The sequence below is a fragment of the Falco rusticolus genome, chromosome Z (genome assembly GCF_015220075.1).
Source record: "Falco rusticolus isolate bFalRus1 chromosome Z, bFalRus1.pri, whole genome shotgun sequence".
NCBI classification, from domain to species: domain Eukaryota; kingdom Metazoa; phylum Chordata; class Aves; order Falconiformes; family Falconidae; genus Falco; species Falco rusticolus.
In genome coordinates, this window is record NC_051210.1 from 55,046,920 (window position 1) to 55,074,110 (window position 27,191).

The following is a 27,191-nucleotide window of genomic DNA, read 5'->3' on the forward strand; positions in this document are numbered from 1 at the left end:
TTTTTGAGCAAGCCAGAAAGATAAAAACCTTAGTTTTTAAGAAAAAGAGAGAATATTATAAATTGTGTAACAGCATGAGTTGGATTTTTCAGAAAAATACTAACTTCTAAGACTTAAAATCTGAATAGTGACAGCATGGCAACAGTACAAGCAAGCAAAAAAATCTGCAGAAAATTTAACTGAAAAAGCTGCTATCTGTTTTTTGTCTGTCTTGTGGCTTAGTTAATCCATTTTGGCTTCTCATAGTTTTGATAGTTTTCAGCTTGTTTCTTTTCCCTACCAATTTCATACATGCATTTCAAACTAAGTAGGCATTTAATTATACTTCCCCTTTCTGATTTATCTTTTTAATGAATGCATTGTTTGCTGCACATGAATTTTAGTCAGGAAGTTATTAATCTGTTTTGCAGAGAGAGAGGATGTTTGTGTTAATGACCTTATGTCAAAGTTAGACTATGGAAGTCAATGAAGTTGTATTCTGAATTAACTGCAAAGTGAGACCAGCATATCATTCAGTGTCATTTCTGAATTACCTGATTCCGTGTTCTGATTTGAGTGGTTTAGTGGTTTTTTTTTTATTTTCATAGCTTTGCAGAAATTGAGAAAACGTCTGTTGTTAACTAAAGACTTTGCAAACTTTTACTGTTTATGTAACCTATATAAGATTCAAATCATCTCCTTTCTGGGTCAAATGTCATTAGAAAGTGTAATACTCATGTAAGGTTAGTTGGTATTTTCTGCTCCCAGTCTCCTAGCACCCAGTAATTTAAAAGAAAAGAAAGGGAAAAAAAAAAAAAAAAAGGAAAAAGAAAAGGATGAAAGATGAAATAAGATATATGTTAGTAGTGAGTAAAATTAACAGAGTAAAAGTTTGGGTAATTTTAGAAAATGTGACTCTTACCAGTTAGGAAATTGTAACTATTTTTTGCATGCACCAAAAATGGCTAAAATTTAACTAAAGAATTCTGGAGAGCTGTTTGATGCCTAAACTGCCAAAGTTCTACTTGTACATAAAAACCAGCAGATCTAAAATTATTAACCACTGACTACTTCCGTTTAATCTTAAGCTCCTGAAAAAGATGGGTTTTTTTTTCATTCTTTAGTTTCATTTTGCAAGTGAATTTCTAACGCTGCTGAAACTGATTAACTCTTGACACATTACCTGTCAGAGTGCCAGAATTAAGAATTTTGCCCACATATTTTACATAAACCACAGTGGTGTAAGTAGGTGGATAATCCTGATTCCTAGCACTGAAGGATTAAGTTGGCTTTTATACTTTAATTAAAAGTTTTTTTGTATAACTGGAAAACTCTTAGAGGAATGTTATTTTTATGTCTTCAAAACAATTTTAATCCTATTTCAGGAGCTGAAGGGTCAGTAAAATAATACATTTTGCAGAAAGCTGTGGAAGTGTCTTGAAGTATAGGTTTTGATTTACAAGTATTTCCAGAAGTTGATCTGCCTGGTATTTGTAATTATAATTGAGAGACAAGTTAAGAATTCTTCTCAGATGAACTGCCTGGATTGCAGGTAGATTTATCAAGTAATAACAAGCTCATCCAGAAGAGTTCAGTGCTACCATGATACCAGAGATGAAATTTTATTCTTTAATACAGTTAATTAGAGTTTCACTGTTGTGTTCAACAGGCTGTCACGAAAGGAGTGATTAGGTCAGATCACTTGAAGAATTACCACCAGAGTTTTAAGTGAAATAGGTTTAATCAGAATTTGTGGAAATGTGAGTTCACTAGATTCAATGGCAAGCTTCATGCCGTTGATTACTACATGAAGTAAATGCACAGAGATAAATCAAGTCAGAGTAGAGTGGGAAACAGTTTATAAAGTTTAAATGTGTAATAGGGTAAAGGAGATCTTTCCATTGAGTCATGACGTTTAGAGCAGATCCCCTTGCTTTCTCAACTCTCACAGAGTTTAGGTGCAGCTGGATCTAATCTTAGTCTCAGACTTGGTCAATGGTTTATGTCTAGAAGGGAAAGAGCTAGAAAGTGGGATAAAGAATAAGGGAAGACCCTTCCACTGAGTCATGAGGTTCAGAGTAGACCCCCTTGCTTTCTAAACTCTTAACAGAGCTTAGGTGCGGCTCGATCTATTCTAAGTCCTGCACTTGGACAACGAATTAGATCAAAAGGGGAGAAAGAGAAGAAAGAAGTTTGTTCACCATTCAAGATTATCCATAAGATTTTAGCAGAAAATCAATAAAATTTGTTTTAAATCATGAAATTACATAATTACCTTAACTACTTCAAGTTTGCAATATATATTACAGCAAAGGTATACCTACTAAAAGTTTGCCCCTGAGTTCAGTGAAATACTCACGTCTTATTTGTGATCCTCAGCAGGTGAAGAGTTGAGCCTTGAGGAGCAGGGGTATCAGCCCAGGCCCCGTTGCTGACTTTCTGCGATGGTCGATGGTTCCCCTAGTATCACAAGATGTAGTGGTCTGCAAGCTCTGAGTGGCGTCCTGCTCAGGGGGAGATGTGGTCACAGCCTGCTGCAGTCCAGGAGAGCTCAAAGGGTCTCTCACTTTAGGACCATTGTGTATAAGGCTGTGAGATGATTGGCTTTAGTCATCAGCAAATTTCCATCCTGACCACAACCTGAGTGGGTAATTTTCTCAAAAAAAATTCCAGAAACAGTATCTTGTTTCACTCAATTTCCACTTGGGCTATGATCCAGCAACAGCATCCTGGGGTTGTCAGGAAGTAACTGATTGTTGCCATTCTTCTTCCGTGCTTTGACCAGTCAATGGCAGTTCCAGCACAGGTGGTGCCATTCTGTGCCTTAGTCCAGTAGGAGTGACAGGGACACTCAAAGGGTAATTGGCCACCCAACTCATTACTTAAGGTGTCAAGCTGTAGCTGACGATTCCCAGTATAGACAGAGCCATTCTTTGCCTTAGCCAAGTAAGAGTTGCTGGTGCGGTTAAGTGGTGCTTACGCACCCAACTTACCAGTCAAGGTAGGGAGGTCTTGCCAGCAGCTCCCGAGGCTGTAGAACAGCCCAGAGAAGGGGGAGAGGTGCACTGCCACACAGACATAGGATTGTACACCAGACCATTACAGAAAGTGAAACTTGATATGGGTGACCTAGAGACAGAATAGATACAGGTGTCTTCTTTTTTCTCAAGCACTAAAATTCCTGAAGTTATAGAACTGTTTGTTCATCAGGAGAGGAGCCTTTCTGTTGAAAAGTGTACTTTCTGTCTGCCTTGTGTTACTGTATATTTAGATTCATGTCAGGAATGCCTAGAATATTGAACAGATGTTTTTCATGGAAACTTCCTTTTGAAGTAAAATCTCAGTAATTACAGAGTGAATGCTAGTTTATGTTTACTGGAAACGAAATTAAATGCTCCCAACTGATTAAGTTGCTTCTCAAACTAATGCATCGACAGTGGAATTTCTTGTCACATTTCTGAAGTTAACACGGAGTTTTACAGTCTGCACAACAATTCCAATTTAAGTGATCATTAAAACACACTTTATTTAGCTCTTATTTTCTTTTCCAGTGGCTACAATTGTTTTCCAAAGTGCAATGCATCCACGATGTTACCATTAAGATCAACAAATTCTCAGTTGTGTTGAAAGTGACAGGCATGATCTTCAGCCTGTCAGACTGTCGAAACAACACTTCACCATCCAAACCAGCATTCCCATTTGTATAATTTTGATTTTTGTCCTTTATAAAAGATTCTGAGAACTGACAGTGAAGAGTTTAGGTTTCCAATTATCTTCTCAGGCCTTCTATGCTTATGAGGGAAGTTTGTTGGATTTGAAAAGTCTTTCACTGTCCTCAGACAGTAATGTTGTTTTTTCTTAAGGTAATGAAACATTATTTTTGAGTTACATAATTCATATTGAGTTACAATACATATTGTGAATTCAAGCTATTCAGAAAGGGGAAGATTTCATTATTTTCGGTGTCAATTAGCAGGTCTTATGGTATGCTGTTCCTAAGCTAAATTCCACAAGAAATTGGTAGCGGTACTGTAATATCACCTTCATGAAATTGGTAGTGCATTGTTAGTCCTCTAGCTTCCCTTAGTAATTGTTATTTACAAATAAAATAAAAATGTGAAAATTCTTTTGTTACTTTTCCTCAGTATTTTATTTCAAGATGGAGAAATCAGAGCAAACGTAGATTGTATGATCTTTTTTATGAAGGAGTGAACAGAAAGGATATTTTGTACTTGGTATTTTTGTAGGTATAAGGCTATGCAGAAAGTGGATGGAGTTGCAGATGGCTTCACAGGAAGTGGTCAACAGACAGGCACATCTGTTGAACAAACTGTAATTGCCCAAAGTCAACATCATCAACAGTTTCTAGGTATGAAAGCAGGTTTTATACAGCTGTATAAATGAAATGAACTTCATTATCACTGTGAAGATCAAGTCACACAAATACAATAGTTGCTTCTAAAGTTGCCATGCCCTCTTTGAAATTCCTACACAACAGAATAAAAAGGCACTTAAATTACATGTTCTTTGTTATGAGCTTTATATTTAATATGCATTATATAAGTATAAAAGAAAAAAATTGCAAATTCTATATTTGTGTGATATATTTAATGTTGTATACATCACAGTGTGGTTGCTGGCAGTATTATATTAGATATGCATATTGCAGTTCCCGCACTTGCAGTTGTTTCCTGCATATGCACTACAGTGGATTATATTTCATAAAAGTGAGTGGGGGTGATGGCATTGCATGACTATTGCAAGTTAACCATCCAGTGGACTGTTTTGAAAATGTGCTGTAGTGTTGTAAGTGGGAAAATTTTATCAAATAGAACCTGAAAGTTAATGTTTAAAAATATCCAAGTTGCAGATTCTGATCCAGTTCAGCATGTATTCTCAGTAATGGAAACAAATAGTAGTTTTTTTACTTGTTCCGGTAAGAATACTCTTTGGCTGTGCTACTGCAGAATGTGTAGGCTTCTTTGCTTGAGATTTTCAAGCACCAAATCCTTTGGCCTAATTTTGCTGTTACTGAACATGGTAACATTAAAATGTTTCGAATCTTCCTTTCCAGGTACCTTTCAGTCCAGCATTTTTCTCTTAAATCAGCTTGTCTCTAGGAACATTTGTGGCAAATAGTAAAAGCACACATTGGCTCTACTTGAAAGTCTATTAAATTTCAAATAAAAATGTATATTGAGTCTACTAAGCACCATCATACCTGGCTACATAGAAACACTTCAGCTGAACTAGAAAAAAAATGTTCAAGGATTAATGTTTCGTACACTGGCACAGATATTTTCCTTCATCCTGCAACATTCTGAAAACATCTGCATTAGCTTTTCTGTATACATGTAGTATGTACGTGCCATCTTTTTAATGTCTTCAAGAATAATTTTGGGGTTTTTTTGATTTAAAAATGCTGGCTGAATTTCTTTACAATTTTATCATACAACAGGTATGAAAAGCTTTTCTCTTTGCACATTATGACCTTTTGGAATTTCTTTCTTTTGTATCATCCTTAAATTTTTTCTTAATCATACTGTAACTGGCATCGTTTACAATAGGCCTTTTTCATTATGTTGTCATGGAAACAGATGCATCTCGAGTACTTCCAGAGTTTGGAGAAGTTGAAATATCTTCGCTGCCAGATGGTACTACTTTTGAAGACATCAAATCACTGCAGAGTCTTTATCGAGAGCACTGTGAGGTATTTCCTATAAACCATTTATTTTTTGAAGTTCATGATTTCTAGTGAAGGTGAGTACAGGACAGTCATGCCAAATATATTGCAGCCATGCCAGTGATGTGTGACCTTCCCTCAGGATATTTTGCTTATTTCATTTGAAAGGACATTAGAAATAAGTTTTTCTGGAGGGTCCCCTTTACGTGGGAAAAAAGTTATACATGATAGACAGGGAGAATGAAGTATAATTATGTGTATGTTCACACATGTTTGAGAAAGTAGACTTCAGATTGTACACGCAGATCTTTGGTTTAGTCAATAGGAAATATAAATCAGGTTAAACTATAATATTTTTTTACATTAAAAGCAGTAACTTTTTTCTCATCTTAAAAAAACACTGAGATGTTTCAGCCACATTTGATATTGAACAGTATGTCTTTTAAAATTATTTTTGAAGGTACTTTCAAACCTGTACATTGTGAAAATGAATGAAATGGCAGGTTTCCTTTGGTCTTGCATTAATTATTTTGTTTGGATGAATTCCTCTGATATGTTTACGTAGGCCATACTCATTTCTGGAGGCTTCCATGAATGTGCACTTCGCCTTACTCAAGTCTCTGTGCACACCAGGTTATAGTGCTGAATAATTTATGGGTATCAAAGGTATTAAAACAGACATTATTTGTAAGTTGAGAAATGTACAGTTTGCCTTTGCTCCACTGTGTAAAGGAAGAAAAACTATTAGTCTAGTTGGAGTTGGAAGTGGGGGGAAGTTGAGCAGAAGGCAGTTTGTACTTGTGTTTTATTTTCTCAGGCAATACTGGATGTGGTTGTGAATCTTCAATTCAGCTTGATAGAAAAATTGTGGCAAACTTTCTGGCGCTATTCTCCCTCTGCTCCACCTGATGGCACTACTATTACTGAACCAAGGTCAAGAAATGTTTCTCTTCGTTTACTGCTTTTCATGTTAACATAATACAGGTGTCAAATAAAATAAAAAAACTTTCATTAGTTTTACCTGCAGAGCAATAATACAGTTTTTCATATGCTAATTTTTCAAATTAAATTGATATTGTCTGGCCTTTTTTTCTATAGTCTGGGTGTATGCTGAAGTGCAGTCTTGAAACTACTGTGTTGTCCATTTTTTTTTTTCTTTGCTTGGACAACTATACAGTAAAGATGTCTTTTCCCTGTATTCTTTCCAGTTCTTTTAGGCCAAAAGGACCATTCATACCTCTGCATAGTTTATGAGCTGTAGCAGAGCTACAGAAGCATTTTTAAAATCCATTTCCCTGTGACAAATGTGTAAAGAAGTTATATTGTGTGTAGTTGAGACATCTATGATGTCTTTATAAAATAATACATTCTAACACCCATTGCAGATTTTTACCTGTGGTAAATGCATTATAATTTATTCATTTGCTACATTTTTTTCACACCAGCAATCTGAGTGAAATAGAAAGTCGACTTCCAAAAGCAAAGCTGATTACTCTGTGCAAGAATGAGTCTATTCTGAAATGGATGTGTAACTGTGACCATGTGATGTACCAGGCTTTAGTGGAGATTCTCATTCCTGATGTCCTTAGACCTATTCCTAGTAAGTTAAACATCTGAAACATTTTGTAAGGATTTTTGTGCATGCATGTGTATGGTGGTGGACTTGTGCCTCACAAGGCAGCTATAGGAATAAGTTTGAAAGTTAGGAAAGTATTGTGTATCATTTATCTTCAGTTTTGTTGTGTAGGGAGTTGTGCTGAGAGTTGATGTATGCTTTGTATTTTAAAAGTAACTGAGGATTTTAGTGCAGTTGGAAGATCTGTTTTTTCAAGGTACAGTTTCATACTAAAGATACTTCTTTCTGTGTGTGTTGTATTTTCAGATTAAAATGTTTTCCTTTTACTCTGGCTCTGGACTACTTGATAGACATAAATCCTGTGGCCCTGAGCCAGTGTGCGCTAATGTTAGTCAGTCCTTCCACTAAATTCATTAGTTTTCAGTTTGAACATTTTATATTAATCTTTGATTAGTCTGGGAAAAAAAAAAGTATATGATCTTTGCGATTCCATTTTTGGACAGTTACTCTTTTGTTCCTTAATCGGTGGCTGCTGAAATCAATTATAATGGCTGTTAAAGTGATGAAAAATCAAGTCAAAATTTTTAGTCCAATTTATTATTTCAGTGTATTGTTCTTTTTGTCATATGTTATGCATGAGAGAATCAGTAACTGTCCAGCCATTCAACCATTACCAGGAGCAGAGCTTTTTTTTCAAAGTTACTTTTACTAGAATCCATTGGAGCTCCAGCAGTGTACTTTTTATGGCTGTTTTTGGTAGAAAATTAATTTATGTGACGACAGTTAACTCCTTTATAAAGTATTTATTGCCTGACATATGCTGTGCTAAATAGTACAAGGAAGTCATGTTATCAGCCTGCTATAAGCATCATAACTCCTATATATTATAACCTTTCCACGAAAAAACAGTAGTCACTTTATAGAGTTGAACTAATATTTTTATAATAAAAATATAATATAAATAATTAAAAAAAATAGGGCCTTAAGTAGCTTTGCAGCTAACAAAACTAGTGGTGCTGTGAACACCTCCTTTACTATAGTGACTCCAGCAGTAATAAGCACTGTGTAAGAATGTTTGCAGGTAGTGCCTTGCAGAAACGTATTACTGACTTTTTGCTTGTCAGTGAAATAAAATTAGGTTTTAGTAACTTAGGTATGATGTAAAAAAATTTGGAACTGGAAATGTATAAAGGTCAGCCATTTGCAAAGGCAGTTTTATCTTTTTTTAGGGAAAGAGCAAGTGCTTGGTAGTGATTGACATAATTTATTTTTTTAATCAATGTAACAGAATAAAAAAAGAATGTTTTCTCAAATATATGCAGTTATTGACCATTACTTGTATAAATCATTTTGCATTGGGTTTATGTTTGATGTTTTAATTTTCTATCTAATGACAATGCCAGTAGAGAAGATATTAATTTGAGAGTAGTCTATCACAAGCAAATAGGCAAGGATAACTGCACAATAAACCCCACAAGTATAATTACAACACTTCATAGGTTGAATTAAAACTCCCTCTTTCAAAAGCATATTATTTTCCTAAGAAAAAGGGGTGCAGACATGGTTTTTCATCAAACCTGTTTTTTGCCTTGCATTTCTCGTGCTTTTCACTTCTCCTGCACAGCCTGGCAGTCTGTAATGAAGTTTTTATCTGATAGTTCCTTAGCTTGTGGTGTCTTCCTGCCTTGTTTCATAAGATGCATTGGGCATTACCAGTACAGGGTTTCAAGAAAATGGGACACAGTCATTCAGTATTAGTAACTACAGGCATTAGGTCCTTTTCCTGCAACTTCTTTCTTTCTAGAATTACCAGTCATATTTGAATAATTCACATCTACTGTGTTTGACGTTCCTGGTTTGGGGATGATTATCAGACTTCTTGATGCAAACGCATTATCAGATTCCAGAACAAATTTGACTTCTGCCTGTATTTTGTGAACAGTCCAGTGGTTTTCTGCTCAAAAGTCCAACCACTTAGCTACCTTTGGAAGATTGTTGTCTTTAGGACCAGCTAACTAAATGGCTTTTTCTAGTCAGCTTTCCTGTAATGATGCTCCATACAAGTTCTCTCTTCACTGTTCAATATTTAAAATATTACTGTCTTTTGAACTTTTGCTTTTGAATTATCTCCAGCCATTACAGGAGACCAAGTAAAGGCTTAAAATTGTGCTTAATGGTTTACTATGACAGAAACAGAGCTGGGTGAAGTAGACAAATTCATCATCTTCTGTTGGAAAGTAGCAGTTTATAGGAAAGTTTGGACTCTGTAGAGGAACAGGGGTCGTAAATCCTTTCTCAAAGGCATGTTTATGGTTTTTTTTCCTGAATAAATGCAAGGATATCAACAGCAGTTGCTCAAAAAAGGGATAAGCATTTATTTGGAAAGTGCTTGAAGTAAGCATATAATTTTTTAAGGTTTATTGTTTTTCATGTCTAGATTTTCAGTGTTTTTTCTTTTTAGAAAAGTCTCACTGTGCTACTCAGTTGTTTGATACCTATTACTGGAGTAGAAAAAAAAAGACTGTTCAGGAAAAAATTGTTTTATTTTTACCTCTATGTTAAATTTGTCAGCTGAAATATTTAGCACCCACAGAATGAATGAAGAATTGCAGTGTATAAAACAGAAAATGTCCTTTTCCTAAGAAAATAGAAAAGCTGTCCATTTGGTCAAGAATAAGGGCCATAATTATCTCATGTCTTTGGCAACAGAACAGAGCTATTATGTTTTAGAGTGGACTTTTTCCACCTTCACAAGTGACAGAACATACAGGAACAAATTTGCCTGTGAATTAGTTTCTATCAGAGGTGGAGAATTTATGCTAAACATATTTCCACACCATATTACACAATTCCAGGCAGACAAAAATTTAAAGTACTGGAAAGACTGTAAAGCCTTGTTTTTATGAGATTTGCATGTCAGAGGGTTTGCAGCTGAGAATTTGAGCTTTTTAGGTGCTTATCTGAATGAGATTTTCTAATGGTAACTGCCACTGCAACATCAGTGTGTGTGTGTGTAGTAACACTTGACTCTCTCAGGCCATTTACTTTGCACCACACTCATCATGTGATTCTGTGAAAGTATTTTCTCATTTTTCTATGGTAGCCAGATGAACTTAAAAGAAGGCTTTGAGGATATTGGTACTTAAGGTTTTGGTAATAGCTAGGTGTGTATTTAAGGATGAAGTATGAGAAAATTCTATATTTAATAAGATATCTCCAAAGTCCATTAGAAATTCATGGTTGTACTATACAATACTGATGCCTGATTATCTACTTTAGCTGCTTTTTTCTCCAGAACTTAGAATTGCTTTCATTAGCTCCTCTCTCATCTTGGTTAAAGGCCATTCTTAAGATCTGATCTGCTTCTCCATATTTACTTTTAAAGGAGATGAGCATTACAGTGATGCAAATAATTTTGTAAAATATGGTTGGGTGAAAAAGTAATAAGCATATTAGAAGCAAAAAAGCAGTAATATTTTCCTTAAATGTCTTAATTATCATTAATACAGGTTTTACGTTATTCTTTCCACTTAGCATTTTCTTGTTTTATTGGTAAAAAATGTGAGTGAATACATGGTTATTTAGTAAGTGCACAGAAATAGTTTAGAAAGCAGCACAAGTGAGCTAGGTGATTGACAGGATTTTAAAAAAAGGCTTGTTCTTCATGTTGAAACCTCAAGGGGGGAAAACACCTGTTCATCTAACTGTGAGATTTCAGCTAAGTGTCCAAATGTGTGGTCAGTTATACAAATTACTGATATGGATTCTGCTGCTTATCACTGCAAATTTGAAGGCATTAAGAAGATGTCATGAAGAATACATTTTTTGTTTAGTAAATTTACTGTCCTAGTAGAAAACTTTTCTAAAAAAAGGATCATCAGTAATTAAAACAGTAAAAGAACATTTTTTAAAGACAAGTTCTATCAGCATTGATTTTCTTACTCTGCCAGGGTATTCAGCCTTATAAAAGGAATCCAGTCATCTTTACTTGGACTGTTTCCTTCTCATATGTAGCTAAAATATTTTGAAAGTAATTATTATTTCCTCTTTCTAGTTTTTTCCTCTTCATTTTTGTAGTTGCATTCATTCTCTGCAGGTCTTTGGAAACCTGTAGGTTTTTTCTGCCTCCTCCTTTTTGCAGCCATTTGAGTAGATGCTATTATGTCAGTGAGCAAGTGGTAGGTATGGGAAGGTGATGTTTCTACTACTCAGGAGATAATGACTTCCTCTTTTCCAAGTGTAGTTCCTTATGAAAATACTTTCTGTGCTCCTCCTGTGAAAAGTTAGGAAGTATATTTTGAGTAGTGCAGATTGCTGTAGGGGCTTCTTAAATTTCTCTCCAAATCTCAAGTCAGCCATTCAGCAGTTCTGTGGGTGGATAGAAAGAAACAGAAGTGCAGATGGATTACACAGGCATTTGAATAATCTCATTTTCTATTAGTGAAACACACTCCTGTATCTTGCTTATTGATGATATCCTTAAGCACTGCATATTGGATTTTGTTATTTAAAACTGAAACAAGCAGTACTATGACATGGCTTAAGGTTACTTTGGGCTTATTTGAGGAAACTGCAGTATTCCAATAACTGGAATTTTTGCCAGAGCTTTGCTCTTCTAAAGAGGTTCTTGGATGAAATGGAAAGCTGAAAGTTTGTGATGGAAATGTCCATCACAACAACTACTGAAATTGCAGATTTCTTCTATAGGAGTGCCTGAAACTATACTGGTGGTCACAAATGCCTTGAAAGATTGTTAGGTGAGGAAGTCAGAACTGCTTATTATGTGAAAACTGACATAATTATTACAAAATCTATATCCAAATGAGGCACTCCGAACCTAGACTGGATTTGTCTTTTAGTAAGTGCAAGCAGCAGTCCTGAATGTTGAGTACCTAAGTACTGAGGATGCAAAACATTTCAAGACAGGTACATTGCTTTCTTTTCATTCTGTTTTTATTCTTTAATGCACAGGTGCCTTGACCCAAGCCATTCGCAATTTTGCAAAAAGCCTTGAAGGTTGGCTTTCAAATGCCATGAACAATATTCCACAGAGGATGATACAAACCAAGGTAGACAAAGTTGTTGCAGTATTATTCTTGCAATGGCAGACCCAGTGGGCAGTAGCATCTAAAAGCAGTTGCATTTCAACTTTAATGCTAAATTTCATGTTTAGCATCAAGTATCAAATAATGGGAGAGGAAATAACTTTTGTCAAAAAATTGTAAGGAAGAAATCATTTTATCTGCTACATGGACATAATTCACATACAAGGACTCATTAATAGAGAATATTAAAATGAAGATAAAAGACTCAAATCTGTAGAATTAATCTACAGATAAAAGAGTACAATATTTAAAAATAAATTCCTTTCTTCATAGGTTGCCGCTGTAAGTGCCTTTGCCCAGACTCTGCGAAGATACACATCTCTTAATCACCTGGCTCAAGCAGCTCGTGCTGTGCTTCAAAATACTTCTCAAATCAATCAGATGCTCAATGATCTTAACCGTGTTGATTTTGCCAATGTTCAGGTAAAATGTAGCTTTAAATAACAGGCATTTTTAAATAACAAAAAAAGTGTTATTTCCTCTGTGATTTTGAACTTTATTATTAGCTGTCATTATTCTATCAAGAAAGTGAAGTGAGAATGTTTTTCTGATTCATATATTCAGTGATGCATTGCAACCGTGGCAGCTTACACTTTAGGAAAGTAAGAGCTCAGAACCATTATCTGTTTCCATTTACTGTCTTGAAGTGCACATATTCTTCCAACTTGTATGGAAATATAGAGCAAATACATTCTTAGAATGAGTACCATGAATGATACCTTAGTAATAGCATAAATGATAGCTTAGAATTAGATCTCAGATAGTAGTGTGGCTGCTGAAAGTCTCTAAAAGCTGTTAAATATACAACATTGTTTTCAGTAGAGACTGTTCCAAAGACAGTACCGTTAGTATACTTTTATCTAGTGCCTATGCTTAAATTTACAAGATCTCCTGAGTGATTGGATTAGTACAGATTAGAACTAGTTTCCAGTTAGCTATGGAATATATTTTCACAAAGCTTACTTTGTCCACTTGTTTCTGCTCCTGTGAGGAAATGTATCTTTTTCCTTATGCCCAGCAAAGTGAAATGTTCCAGATTACTGGTAGTTCTATGTTGTGTCTTTTCCTTGTGAATGACTGCTTTAACGTACTTGTTAATAATCTTTAACAAAAGTCAGTCAACAGTACTTGACCAAAGATACAATATATTAAGTATTGTAATATGTTAACAGAGTCTGTGAATGAGGTGTTAACTTGGCACACGATAGCTAGAGTTTTAAGGGCATGGCTTGCAGTTAGTGAGGCTTCATTTTTGTCTCAGTTGCTGAATTGACCAGCTAACCTTATTTAAACTTGATAACACTGACTAAATCGCTTATTATTGTATGCGGAGTGTGTTTTTACATTGTACTTTAACTAATGTGTTATCTATTGCTGCATATAGTTAGCAAACAAAACAATCCTTTTTTACACAGAAAGTTTTATTTTATAAGATGCTATAACAGAAATTGTCGTTAAGCTTAACTTCTTCAAAACAAAAGGAAACTTGCACTTGATTTTTTGCTATTTCTTTTATTACTTTAGCCCCACATATAACTGTTCTTCCTGCTTGCCCTGCCTGTAGTCCCCGAAAAAACAAGTCCTGAATATATCAGTAGAAAAATGATGAATGAGGAAAGTTGAAGCCTTTTTTGAAAATGAATGTAGAAAACTACTACATACTTGTGCCGTTTCCATTGTTTGTTCTAATTTCTTTATTTGATGTCTGCTTTTAATGTTATGCTTTTCCCACCCATTTGCTTCCAATAGAATTATGATAGACATAGAAATAAAAAGTGTTCCGTGATTTGTCTAGAAAGTGGGTTTTGTCCTTTTCACCCATTGAATTGATTAATTGAGAAAGAATAACATTCTGTGCCTCAGCTTATGTATTGTTAATTCAAAAGTTGCCATGTGCTGTAACAGGAGCAGGCTTCCTGGGTGTGCCAGTGTGATGACAACATGGTTCAGAGACTAGAAACAGATTTCAAGATGACTCTTCAACAGCAGAGCACTCTGGAGCAGTGGGCTGCCTGGCTTGATAATGTAATGATGCAAGCGTTGAAACCATATGAAGGAAGACCCAGCTTTCCTAAAGCAGCACGGCAATTTCTGTTAAAATGGTCTTTCTACAGGTAGTATTTATAAGCTTCTAAAACATTCTAACTATTTTATTATTTTCTGAATTTTTCACTATAGTAAAGTTGACAGATGTAATATCAAACAGTGGCTCGCTAAGTTGCAAAAAACATGCATTTTTTTTCAGAATACTGTTGTTAACCTTGAACTCAAGGCTAATTGCAAGTCAGCCTTAATTGAGCCTTGTTTATTGTTTTAAAGGCCATGCGCAAATGAATGCAAGTGGCATTTTGTCCTGAGTTAGAAACATAGTGTGAAATTTTGGGGTTGAATAACTCACAATTATTAACCCACTAGACTTACTATGATTTATTAAACCACTGTGGTAGCTATGTTTACTAGAGAAGGAAGACAAAACCTGGTTTTAATGTGTAAAAAGAACATTAAGCAAGCATTCCATGTTAGCTGCTTATTGAAACAGTTATCAGAGTAAACCTTGTTCTTTGAAAATGACTGTAGCAACTACTTGCTGAAGATACCAGAATTTGTCAATATAATACATACACACAAGCCTATCTTTTTGTAATTTTAAGTTTCAAAGTTTTACAGTCTAGGCAATTAAAACCTTTGTATTGAGAAGGCGGACACAACAGACACTATTTAAGCATTAGTTTGTTTAAAATTGAATAATAATTTTCTTACCATTTTAGTTTTTTATGTTTTCCACAAAGTTTTATTTCAAGTTGGGTTTTATACACACTTAAGTTTGGTAGTTATGCATATATCAAAAGAAAAACTGAAAACAAAACTATCTGGTCATTTCTTACATAATGTGGTATCCAACAATATCTTTAGAGAAAGGAGAAAAGCAAATGCTTGCCTTTCCTGGACATCTCTTTCTGAGGACACCATACATCAGACATTTGTGGATAATGTTACTTTTGAGAATATTGGTTTTGAGGTGAAATGTCTACATGGATAAGTGTTAAAATGACTGTGACATATAATACATAAATATATATATTTTTCTATTTTTGAATAGCTCAATGGTGATTCGAGATTTAACCTTGCGCAGTGCTGCTAGCTTTGGCTCTTTTCATCTGATCCGCTTGCTTTACGATGAATACATGTTTTACTTAGTAGAACATCGTGTTGCTCAGGCAACAGGAGAGACACCTATTGCAGTTATGGGAGAGGTAAGATAATATGTAAGAGACTAACTAGATTGATAGATTTAGTGGTGAATTCGGATATGTGTCTGCAAATTTTTAAAACATTTATGTGGAGCTGTAGGATTAGGATGTTCTCCAATACAACAATAGATTGGGTTACAAACATATACAACAGTTTCAAACATGTTTCATTGGTTGTCAGGGTACTAAAATCACATTGAATTCTAACAACCAATTATTTCCAAATGAGCTTGCTTCTTTACAGATCTGCATACAGATTCACATCCATAGTTTGAAAAACGTTGATCAATACACAACCTTTTTCCAGTTTTTGACAACTGAGTATTTTATGTGAAAATAAAACAAAAAGAACAGAGTAATAGGAAAGTGTTGTTTACATAGATCTGTTTACATGTATTTGCACACATTTTGAATTCCCACACAAATGTTAACACAAGTGAGCTGAGTACCCCCACTGGCCTGAGGATGGCTGACATGCAGAATTTTGGCTTGTATGCTGTTGTTCACATACATGTAATAAACTCAACGTAGACATACATAGATGTTTGCAACACAGTTAATTTTCATACATGTTTCAAAGATCATTGGGTTAAAAAGCAGAACAAGAGTCTCAATTTATAACCAGGTTTTATACTTATCTTTGGCAAGGCTAAGTTTCTTTCATCCTTCTTTTTTTTTTTTTTTTTCCCAGTAGTTCATCTAACCTTTCATTTTGAGTGAGGTGGTGAGGAATATATGAATTGTCGTGAAAGAATGACACTTCAAAAGGGCTGGAAAATTGATATATTTGAAAATATGTTAGGTAGTTAATGGAACAGATTTGATACATTTTTACACTTGGGAGTCACTGTATCTTCTATGTTACCAATAAACTGCAAGTCATTTTGTGAGTTCATTTGGCATCAGGTATCATACTTCTCTCAAGATACATTCATAAGCTTGTTAAATACTACAAATAGATGCTGTACATTCAAGAGAAATTGGAAATGTCTCAGCTTTATTTGTCAAATGTTTTTATATCACGCGGCATGATGTGTTTCAGAAAACTAAGTAACACTCTTTTTGCTTAGCGACCCACCAGTAGCATATTTGCTTAATCTCTGCCTTATATTTGCAGTAAGGTACTACACAAGTATACAGTTACTACGTTTCTTCTCTTCTAAACTATATTACATTTTATTATTTTTATTATATATATGTTATTATATGTAATAAAAAGATATTACAATTAACAATAATTAACAAATATTGTATATGTTAGGCATAAATGCAGTATTGTTCTTCTAAAAAGTTTATTTAGACTGAAGATGGAGATACTAAGAGGAAGTAAGTAACTCAAAACTTTGGAGGTGAGAGGTACAGAATATAAATAGCAAATACTCATAAAATGCATGTCTTTTTACGTTTCTGTGTGTTCAGTGACTGTGGCTGAAATAAAATCAGGAAGTCTAAGACTACGATATGACAAACACCGTAAGACGGTATAAACTGGTGCTGCAGCTGAGAAAAGCATTCTCAGTTTTTTCTCTTCCTCTTGTCCCAACTTTGAACACTGGTATTGGCAAAATTCTTCTGGAAAAGACTAGTATCATCATTTATAGTTAGAAATGTATTTATCTAAATAATGTACTTCTTTCATTTGAGATTAATTGATGGCATTTTGCTTTGCCAATTCTTATTTAAGAGAAACTTTTAGAATTCAGGGAAGGAAAGAGAGGTAATAAATCTAGCTTTTGAGCAATTTTTTTGAGATTTTTTTTGATGTAAATAGAGAAGTTTACCAGATTGTAAACCCTTTCTCAGCAATGCCTTTCATCTACCTCACAGGTAGATTTGTAACACTGTGACAGACCTTCATTTTTGTTCCAGCCCAATTAAATTTGTCTCTGGAAAATTTAAAAAAAAACCTCTTCGTTTAAATATTGGCAGTTCAGAATGGATATCTGTGATAATGTATGTCTTTACATAACACAGAAATAGCTCACTTCAAGCAACAGAGGCCCTGATGAAGTAATCTTAAAAGAGTTTGTAGTTCCCTTTTTAATTTTTGAGGGTTTACTTAGTGATAATTGTCTTAATAAGCACAAGACTAGGATGGAATGGAAAATTAATTGCTGTACTGTGGATGTGGCTGCAGGCAAGATCATGTTTGAATGATAGCCTTAGACCAGTGGAGTGCAGATCTGCTTCATCACAGATAATCAGAAGTTCACATTTGCTTAAGACTGTGTCCAGTTTTTTTATTGTTTATTTTGCAGTTTGGTGATTTAAATGCTGTGTCTCCTGGAAATATGGATAAAGGTGAGCATTTTAATCTCTCCATGTATAATTCTTTATAGAGCTAATGTGTTTCTTTGAGCAAAATAAGTCCTGATGTTTTAAAAATGCAGTAAAACAGAATTTAGAGCTGTACCATGCTTTGAAGTGCACATATATGTTATATGGATACGTTAATATATTGTATAGATACAATAAGCTATCTGTAATATGCAGTATATAATAAGGACTACAATAGCATAGGTTTGTTTTAAAATAAGAATATATTTTAAAGATGTTTATTATTCACACCAGAAATACTTCAATATTTACACAGAATTTAGTTGTATACAATAGGATAGAGGGGGGTAACAGCTGTGGGAAGAGGGAGAGGAGGATGCTTGTGTATATTTATCTATAGTATATGTTCTGCTAGGTGAAGAAGGCAGATTTGCATGCAGGTGGTTGTCAGATAACCTGTCAGTGAAGAGGACAGAAGGAAATAGTTCCTTCTTACATTCTTATACATTCTTACACTGACTAGTTGAGTGATTTAGAGTGACTTGACCCCCAATCAGTCAGCTAGTGAGCATAAGAATGTATGTCAAAATTTGGGGTCAGGTCACCCCAAATATCTTCACCTGAGTTTCCCTCTCTGTATCTAAGAGTAACAACTCTTGTTTATCGTGTCTTAGACAGGAGAGGTATTTTGCAACATGAAGGTAAGTAACGTTGTTTGTTAGAGATTGTTTTCGAGATTGAAGTTCTTTTTTCCACATACTGAATCACTGGTGCGTAATTCAAGTGATCAAAGCTGAGACTCTGTTTACCTATTTGAGATAATTATTGACTTTTTCCATTAAAATTTTAAATTTTCCATTTGTGCTTTATCGGTTCACTAGTTTTCTGTGTTTTTTTTTTATTTCAACTATTATTTGCAAAATACAGACCCTTGCATTAGAATTTTTTACCTCTATACTAGTTTCATGGTGGTTTGTTTGTACAGATGAAGGCAGTGAAGTTGAAAGTGAAATAGATGAAGAACTGGATGAAAATGGAGAGCCACAAGCCAAGAGGGAGAAAACAGAGCTAAACCAGGCATTCCAGGTGGGCTGCATGCAGCCGGTGCTTGAGAGTGGAGTACAGCAGAACCTCCTGAACCCAATTCATAATGAACATGTTGCAACTACTCAGACTATCAGACAATGCAGTGCTACTGGAAATACATACACTGCAGTCTAATATGTAACCTCCCCCACACCCCAACCCCCCGACACACACCCCATTACATTAGCCCTTTGGGTTTAATATGAAAAAAAAAATAAAATAAAGAGAATAAGTCCAAAGGTCGACTGTTGTCAAATTTTAGCTGTGCTGAACTTTATTTTATTGGAGTTGTTAAATGGAATGGGTGTACATATTTTGCCAGATCTGTTTAAAAAAAAAAGATTTTTTTGTAAACAGAATCATTTTACATTGGCCACTCAATATGAAGAGTTTTCTTCATAGCAAATGCAAGGAAGATTTTTGCAAAGCTTAGTGTTAATGTTTTTGTCCTCATATAATAATTTAAATTTTTTCATAGTTTAAAAAAAAATTAATGCTAATTATTAGTTATGATGATGATTTCATATAGATAGATTTTTAATTAGATGCACTTCTGTGAAATATCAAAAGAACTATTTTCTTTGATTTACACTGGAGGCATACTTATTTGACAGCAGATGTATCAAATTTGTTATAAAAGGTGCTTTTCATTGGACAATGAGAAGACACTATTTTGATAAAATTGTGAGCATTCAGGGGGATTTTTTGTAATAATGCTGGAGGGTTGGGAAGATCTCCTAGTTTCTTTCTCTAAGCAAGAAGCAACTTTAAATAGCAGAATTGGAATGTGATAATGTGTACGTCATAAACGTACCTAATTATCTGACCATCATGTAAACAATGCAAGCTTCCTTTAAAATCAAAAGTTCCAGATATTATTTGCATACCAGTTCCTCTGTTTTGAAGACTACTGATGCTGTATGTGGGGCCACTGAACAGGTGCTTTTGGCTGTTGAGTGGTACTGTAGTTAGAAACTGAAGCTAAAAAAGAAATGACTTGATTATTATTATTCTTATTATGATTATTATTATTATTGTTATTACTTTTAAGTGTATGTGCTACTTACGCTGAACTGGACATACAGGAAAACATTCCATTTGGATGACTTTCTTCTATTCCAGGTCTTTTCCTACTAGTGGTTCAATCTGCTGCTCTTACAAAAATTGATTTATAGAATGCAAGGAATGTAGCAACCTGCATAATTTTCCTTTCAAAAATATTTCCTTGTTGTTAAAGTGGATTTAAATATTTACAAAAATTAGATAAGGCAGTGTAACTGGCACACCTCACTTGTACTTATTCCCAATTGTGTAGAATTTGAATAGGTGGCTAGATGGACCATTGCCATTTAAGAATGTACATCAGGGATCATTGTACCTCGGCTATTACATGGTGCCTTAAACAGAACTGAAGCTAAGACTTAGTACTTTTCGTTATTCTTAACTCTTAAATTAATTCAACAAGGTGTGCCTGTCACTTTCAAATTCCCTAAGAAGTAAGGACAGGTTACATAGCCTTCAAAAGAATAAAAGGATTTTTTTATTATTAAATGATTTTAATATCCCTCTTATAATGACAATAAACCTATTTTTTCTCATTTCTAGCTGAATTTCACTTTATTAGAAATAAAATTTGCTTGGGAATTTGAAAAGCAAAACTAGCTTTAATACCAGCTTCAAATGTCAAAATAGATTGACCATAGGCCCAAGCGTAATTATATATTTTCTAAACCCTTGTCTACTTTTAATTTTAAAAACTGAAAAGAAATAAATGAGCAGGTACATAATGCAGTGCATGTTTTTGATTTCTATATTTTGTGAGGTATCAGCCAGATTTTACATTTTAATGGTTGAATAATGACAGTTTATAGAGACCATATTGACATTAAACAACTCAAATTTTTCTTCTTAAACATTTCATTATGCAGACACATGAATTTGCTACACTAAAATAGTGGAATTAAACAAGCCAAAAAGTGAAGGAGAGCACAAAAAGATCAACTTTACAGAAAAGACTGTGTGAGAAAATTAGGAATTCTTTTATTTCGGTTTATCTAGTGTGTCTGAAAATGACTTTAAACTCATACATACCAAATGGGAGGAAAGCACGTAAAATGAACAGCATATTTATAGCAACAAGTTTGTTGCTAGAGTTTACACATGCTCCAAATACAGCTGCACATCAACTAAAATGTCCTAACTTCATTGGTGTACAAAATTAAATTTCAAATTCCTTGGCAGAATTGGGAGGTGAACCCATCCTGCTCATTCTATGTAGGCATAATTCCTACCAATGTCAGTAGATGGCTTTTGCCTCAGTAAAAAGTGAAAGTGAGGTTATATTAATTATTTCTAAACTCACAAATGCACTGACTCTCATTATAGATTTTGTTGTCATATATCGTTCAGCGTGTCCTGATTTCTCCTTGGAAATCACTACACCTGTACCCTTCACCAAAAATGCTAAAACTAAGCTGTGATAAACATTTACTCCCCTTCATTGTGCATTATAAGATGTTTACAAGTAAAATAAAGTGAAATAATTAAACATTTTTTTTTATTTTCAGCTTCTTTTAATACTGTAGTTCTTGTTTAAATTTTTGTGTTGATGGACCTATAATGCTTTCTTCTTACTGTCCTTTCTTGGTTTAATGTTGGAGTTGTTGCTGAGAAAAAGAGTACGATTGTAATAGGTAAATCTAGATTGCTAAAAAAAGGTGGGACCTGAGTATGTTTCATTATTTAGCTCCCCACTCCACTCAGTTGTTCACTGTTCACAAAGTGCAAAAAGAAATAAAAAAGAACAAAAATCTGAATACAAAAATGGAATGTATTTCATAGCTTCTGAAAACAATGAGTCAACAAAACGAATTGGAACTATCCCAGGTGCAGGAAACTGAATGGAGTCTGTATTCCTATGCTTAAATTCTAAAGATTTTATGAGATTTTTTTAGAACAACTATGTTACTGTAAGCTGTGTTGTACACTTACAGGTTTGGGGATCTCTTGTTTTGTTTTTACATGTACTGAAATTTTAATCAAACACTTAGATAAAACATTTTGCACAGTCTTGCTATTTAATAGTTGCGGTTTAGTAATCATTAAACTACAGAGATACGAATACCTCAGTCCATATTCTATAATGTGTAGCATGCGGTTGCATTGTCACACCAGCTCTAAAGTCTATTGCTAGTGCTCTAGAGAGGTGTAGCATGTATCCACAGGGTAGACATTATGAGAGTTGACATGGTTTATGTGTTTTACCTAAGCTTGACGTGGAATCCAAAATAATTATTTTAGAGGCATTTCCCCCATTAGCACAAATAGCACAGTGAACATTGTGGGGGAATGGGTATTGTTGAACTACCTTTTCAAAATGCAGGGCCCAATTTTCAAAAGTTTTATATTTATTAAAATTTGTTGGTACATTTTCATCTTTCTCGAGGTAAATCAGTTTTGAAGCTTTTTTTTTCCCTGTTTTCATTATTATTTCTGTGTTTTGCTCTTATACTGTAGCATGCTGTAAGCACCTTCTTTTTAAAAAAGTTCCATAAAAATTTGGAAGATAGATTTTAAATTATTTACCTATAAAATGATGATTTATAGCATTACTGCCTTTAGTTCAAAAATAAGAAGATAATGTTCTGTCATTCAGGAATGTATAGGTCTATATACAAATTTAATTTAAAGTGAGGCATTTTTAAACATCTAAAAACTTTCTCATTCACCTTGTTTTCCCTAGGAGAAAATATCTGAAATCTTTGTCATTCTGACCAATCGACATCTGCACTGTTTAGAAAAAATTTTCTATTCGAGATGCACTGCAATCCAATTTAATTCAGAATGTTTTTACAAAATAAAAACAATGATTGATAGCCATAAAAATACTGATGAAATGTAGATTTATTAGTAATAGAAGTATACAACAATAATTTCAGAGTTTTAAACATTCATTTGAGAGAGCAGTATGAATTTCTGAAAATTGGGCCCTTGTCTTTCTAACAGGACATCCTCTTTGTATGTGGTTTAAAACAAATCAGTAAATGGAATTCTAGTATCTCTGCTAATTTGTTTGGTGATTTAAGATAAACAATAAAAACTGGAATAGAAGCATAAACATACAGTGCTTAGTTCTAGTATTAGGAAATTAATTTGATATAATGCCTTGCATTAACCCTTTGAGCATTGTAAGTAACATGATGGGAACAAAGCTTTTTAGATAATTTAATTAGTCCATTGAGCATATACTTTGAAATAGCTGATAGTGTTGTAGAATTATTTTAATTATGTCTAAAGTAAATACTTGCATACTGTACAGGAATGGTTTTGTTATAGGAGGCTCAATAGATAGAGGAATAAGTATTCACTGCCATTGACGTGTACTGTCTAATAGAAAACAGTACCTCACCTCCCTTGTTTTCATAATGGCATAAAAATATAAAGAAAATCAAACATGTTTCTACAGATAGGAAGTTGTCTACTTTAAGATGCCTTTAGAAGATAAAGGTTTATAAACTATATTCATACTATTTTGAAAATCTCCTAAGGTAGGTTAGTATTGGAATACTCTGGTACTGTAAAAGAGAATCTTTAGGATTAAAAGAAGGCTTAGTGAAGAAGAATAAATTTTGCAGAATATTTTGGTGTGTTTGCATTGAAATTTTTGGCAGTGTTTTTGATAAGAACAAAAAGTGCACAATTATATTGATACTGCTTTTAAAACCCAGTCACTGTAATACTGATCAGCTAAAAGATGAAAGTCTTTTATTCATCTTCATCTACAGGGGTACAGTTTGGATGGCCCGTATTGAATGTCAGAAGTTTAAAATTTATTATTTAAATTAGAATTTAAAAGCAACCTAATAATTGCACAAGCCTTTTGCCATTTCAAAAAGCCCCTTTGTTCTTACAAATACTGCTTACAAGAACAAGGGAACAAGTTTATTAGCAAGTAGAGATTCATAGAAATGCCATCTTACTAAGTGAGAGTACAATACATTTTCTACTGGTTTCTTTCAATATCAATCAGTCAGTAAACACTAAGTGCAGCTGTACTTACTTAAGTCTAGCTGAGGGAGAATAAAAGAGGTCTCATTTTAAGTTATTTAATGGAATTATGTCAGCTGTATAGTGCAAGTAAGTTGTAAACATTTTTAGTCAGTTAATGCAAGTTCATGCATAATTAATTAACATAAATGCAATACTCAAAGGGTTTTAACTTTTTTTATTCATAATTTACTGTAAATGCTTCTGAGTTTGCATGCCTTGATCATTGCTGCTAGTGATTTTATGTGCCAGTAGACCTGAGTTTACCAGTTTAACTAAGAAATAGTAAAAGCCACTTACAAAGTGACTGCCTAGTGTTTGTTTGAAGTAAAATATGCCTTAGTTTGAAAATAATCATTTTAATTCTTGTTTTATTCTGATTTTTTTCCTTTTCCTGTTGAAAAAAAAATTAGTGTTTATGGATTGGAAGCCCTGAGTAGTTAAATACTTGGTAAGAATTGTTCTTGTATTGCTTATTAAGGCTGAAATTCACTGTAGAAAAGAAGTCCCAGAACAAGCCTATGAGCATTAAATGAGCCTCGCTTAAATCTAAATCAGGAAATATTTTTTTTGTATGTTCTTCAGCACTTTCTTGATTATGGTGCAAACATCTTACAGGAGTTTTCAGTTCTGGATGAATTTTATTCTGAAATAATAGATGTCTCTGTAAGAGGAATTTAGATTTCGGAGGAACAACCTCGCATGGATTGCTATTTACTAGGAACTCACTTCAGTTCTTTTTGACTCACTGATACCAGCAAGGGCTTTTTACACTAAGAATACTTCAAGGGTTCCCCAAGTAAATTCATTATAATATTAAAATGATTGCCTTGTATTTAAACATTAAACATCCATCTTAAAGTAACCCGATTAAGCAATTTAAAATACGGTAAGAAAATACAACTTAGTACCAAAGCAAGTTGCCCATCTCCACTCATCTTCACTGAAAATTTAGATTTACAGTTTATAACCAATGAGGCTGTTAAAGAAACTTTGAGTGCCTTTCAAAAACTTGGAAAATTGTGCCTGAGGTGGTAAACTTTAATTAGGTTAATTCTAGAGCTACCAATCAGTAATTTTGTCATCACTCAGGGCTTTCTTACCTTCTAGGAAAACTTCCTTTCTTGCATTTATTTTATACTGTATTTTTTTTAAGTGCCATCATTTAAATTTCACTTAGTAAGTGGCAGATTACATTATTCAGTCCCACAGCACAGAAATATCATAACACTAGGACATATTCAAACTCTTATTTTCCAGTTGACTGAATATATTATGTAAATGAGGTAAGCAACTTTTTTGTAGATTGTACGTGTGAGATAATGTAATGTTCTTTTCCAGTTTTTGGACTACAGTTGAATATACTTTTTAATTATTTAAAGAAGACATCTTTACAGAATAACGTGATGGTTTTTTTGTATAATGTATTTGATTTTGTAAATACGTATTTCCTGATGTGATTTTTGTGAGAAATGCTAAATCTTTTAGTATATCATGTCCTCTCAAAACTGGCAGGAGCTAAATAATAGTTTGTGGGCAATTTGTATTGTGTACTGTACAATAACTGGGGAACTTTTATAATTATAAAAATATATATTAACTTTTAGTGTGTTGTTTAAAAAAATGACTGGAACATACTAAAGACAGTAGGATTTTTTCTGAATATTTCAGACTTGAACTCAGGCTAGCTTTCTTGTGTTTTTCAAAACGAAATTGTGTCTTGTCTTTTAAAATCAATAAATTTGTTTTCTTGTTACAAACATATCTGAACTGCTTCAATTTTTACATAGCCAGCTACTGTGGGTTGTGGTACTATTGATTTTGAAAAAAAAAATTACTTCAACTTACGCCTTTTTAATGGGACTGCAATTTTTTATTTAGCAGAAGCAGAACTAAGTAACAAGTGTGTCTCAGACTGCAGAAGAAACTAGTATTTTGAAGTGTCAATTCACTTACATTGCTGTTATTCCCATTAAATACAGACAGTAATACACTTACTAATTTCAATATTAACAATGATTGTCCATTACAGATGTAGCCACCTAACAACTGTCAGTGAGGTGGCATGTAGACTTTGGCCTCCAGGAATTAGTGGTGTCAGTTACAGCAGAACCTACTTCTGCAAGTTTTGCTCTAAATATCTGCAATATACTAATGTATGGGATGTTTTGGCAGTTTTACAAAATATGGACAAAGGCTTAATCTTAGCAGATCATATATGTTATGGGTCTCTAGTATGTGTTGCAAGCACCATTTCATATAAAAAAATGCAGAAAGTTACCTGAACTGGCTAAAATCCACCGAGTAATAGATGCTAGAGTATCAAAATAAGTATTGGATACCAAGATTAAAATTGGTGTTCCACACAGCACTGTGGTAGAGATAGAAAAAATGTATCCTAAAGCTTATTTTTCAAGTTCACCTGTAAGTTATGGTCCAGTCATTGCCTATCCTTTAATTTCAAATAAGATTAAAAGCTTATTAGAGTACAGTACTGGTTCTTCGAAAGTATCCTACCAAACAAGACTAAAATTTTTACACCAGTGACCAGCCACATCTGTGTTTACAGACTGGTTTGCTAATCAAGACTAGGACTTTATTTCCTAGCTGGTGCCTTGGTAAGACTAAATAGGTCTTGCACTAGTACTAACACCCATGCACAAGAAAATCTGTAGGGGGACATCTCCCTCTTGGGCGTTCTTACGCTATCAAATAGTTGATGCAGCTATTCTCAGTTGTTTTCCCCTGACAGTGTTACCAGGAAGACCCTACAGAATCGAACCTCTGCTGCTGTTAATACTAATTAAAGTGGTTTAATTAGTTAACCAATGGAAGTTTAGTTCAACAAACTACTACAATCTGTATCTCAAAGCATGAAGCATACCTGAATTGCAGGAGAAAGTAATGTACTGTAAGGAAATTAGTGTAGAAGGGTAGTAAGTAAATAACATCATTTTCTGCACAATGTTAATAATATCAAATAAGTATCTTACTTATTGAGTTATTTCAAGTGTATTTAATTTGACTTAGGTAAAGCATTCAATTATGTAAAATGTCATACAGCCTGCAGCAATCCAGTTGCATCAGTTTTACAGTTCCGTATCAAGGTCTATGCCAAAAGCCACATGAAATACAAGCCAGTTATTTTATTTTCCCACAAAAGTGTCTGACCAAGGCAAGGAAAAAGC

General features: G+C 34.0%; 1 protein-coding gene across 3 annotated transcripts in view; it reads left to right on the top strand.

The window, feature by feature from the left end:
* RFX3 (regulatory factor X3) overlaps positions 1-25,765 on the top strand; it is a 127,990-nt gene extending 102,225 nt beyond the window's left edge. For 2 of the 3 annotated variants that reach the window (XM_037373169.1, XM_037373168.1), the window contains 10 exons: positions 4,227-4,348; positions 5,577-5,689; positions 6,480-6,595; positions 7,108-7,262; positions 12,210-12,307; positions 12,617-12,766; positions 14,249-14,457; positions 15,444-15,597; positions 17,853-17,895; positions 18,857-25,765. In XM_037373169.1, coding sequence (XP_037229066.1) covers positions 4,227-4,348; positions 5,577-5,689; positions 6,480-6,595; positions 7,108-7,262; positions 12,210-12,307; positions 12,617-12,766; positions 14,249-14,457; positions 15,444-15,597; positions 17,853-17,895; positions 18,857-19,092 — 1,396 coding nt within the window. In that variant the 3' untranslated portion in view covers positions 19,093-25,765. The remainder of the gene's footprint in view (positions 1-4,226; positions 4,349-5,576; positions 5,690-6,479; positions 6,596-7,107; positions 7,263-12,209; positions 12,308-12,616; positions 12,767-14,248; positions 14,458-15,443; positions 15,598-17,852; positions 17,896-18,856) is intronic. The other variant, XM_037373170.1, reaches the window with a different exon arrangement.
* The last annotated feature ends 1,426 nt before the right edge of the window (positions 25,766-27,191 follow it).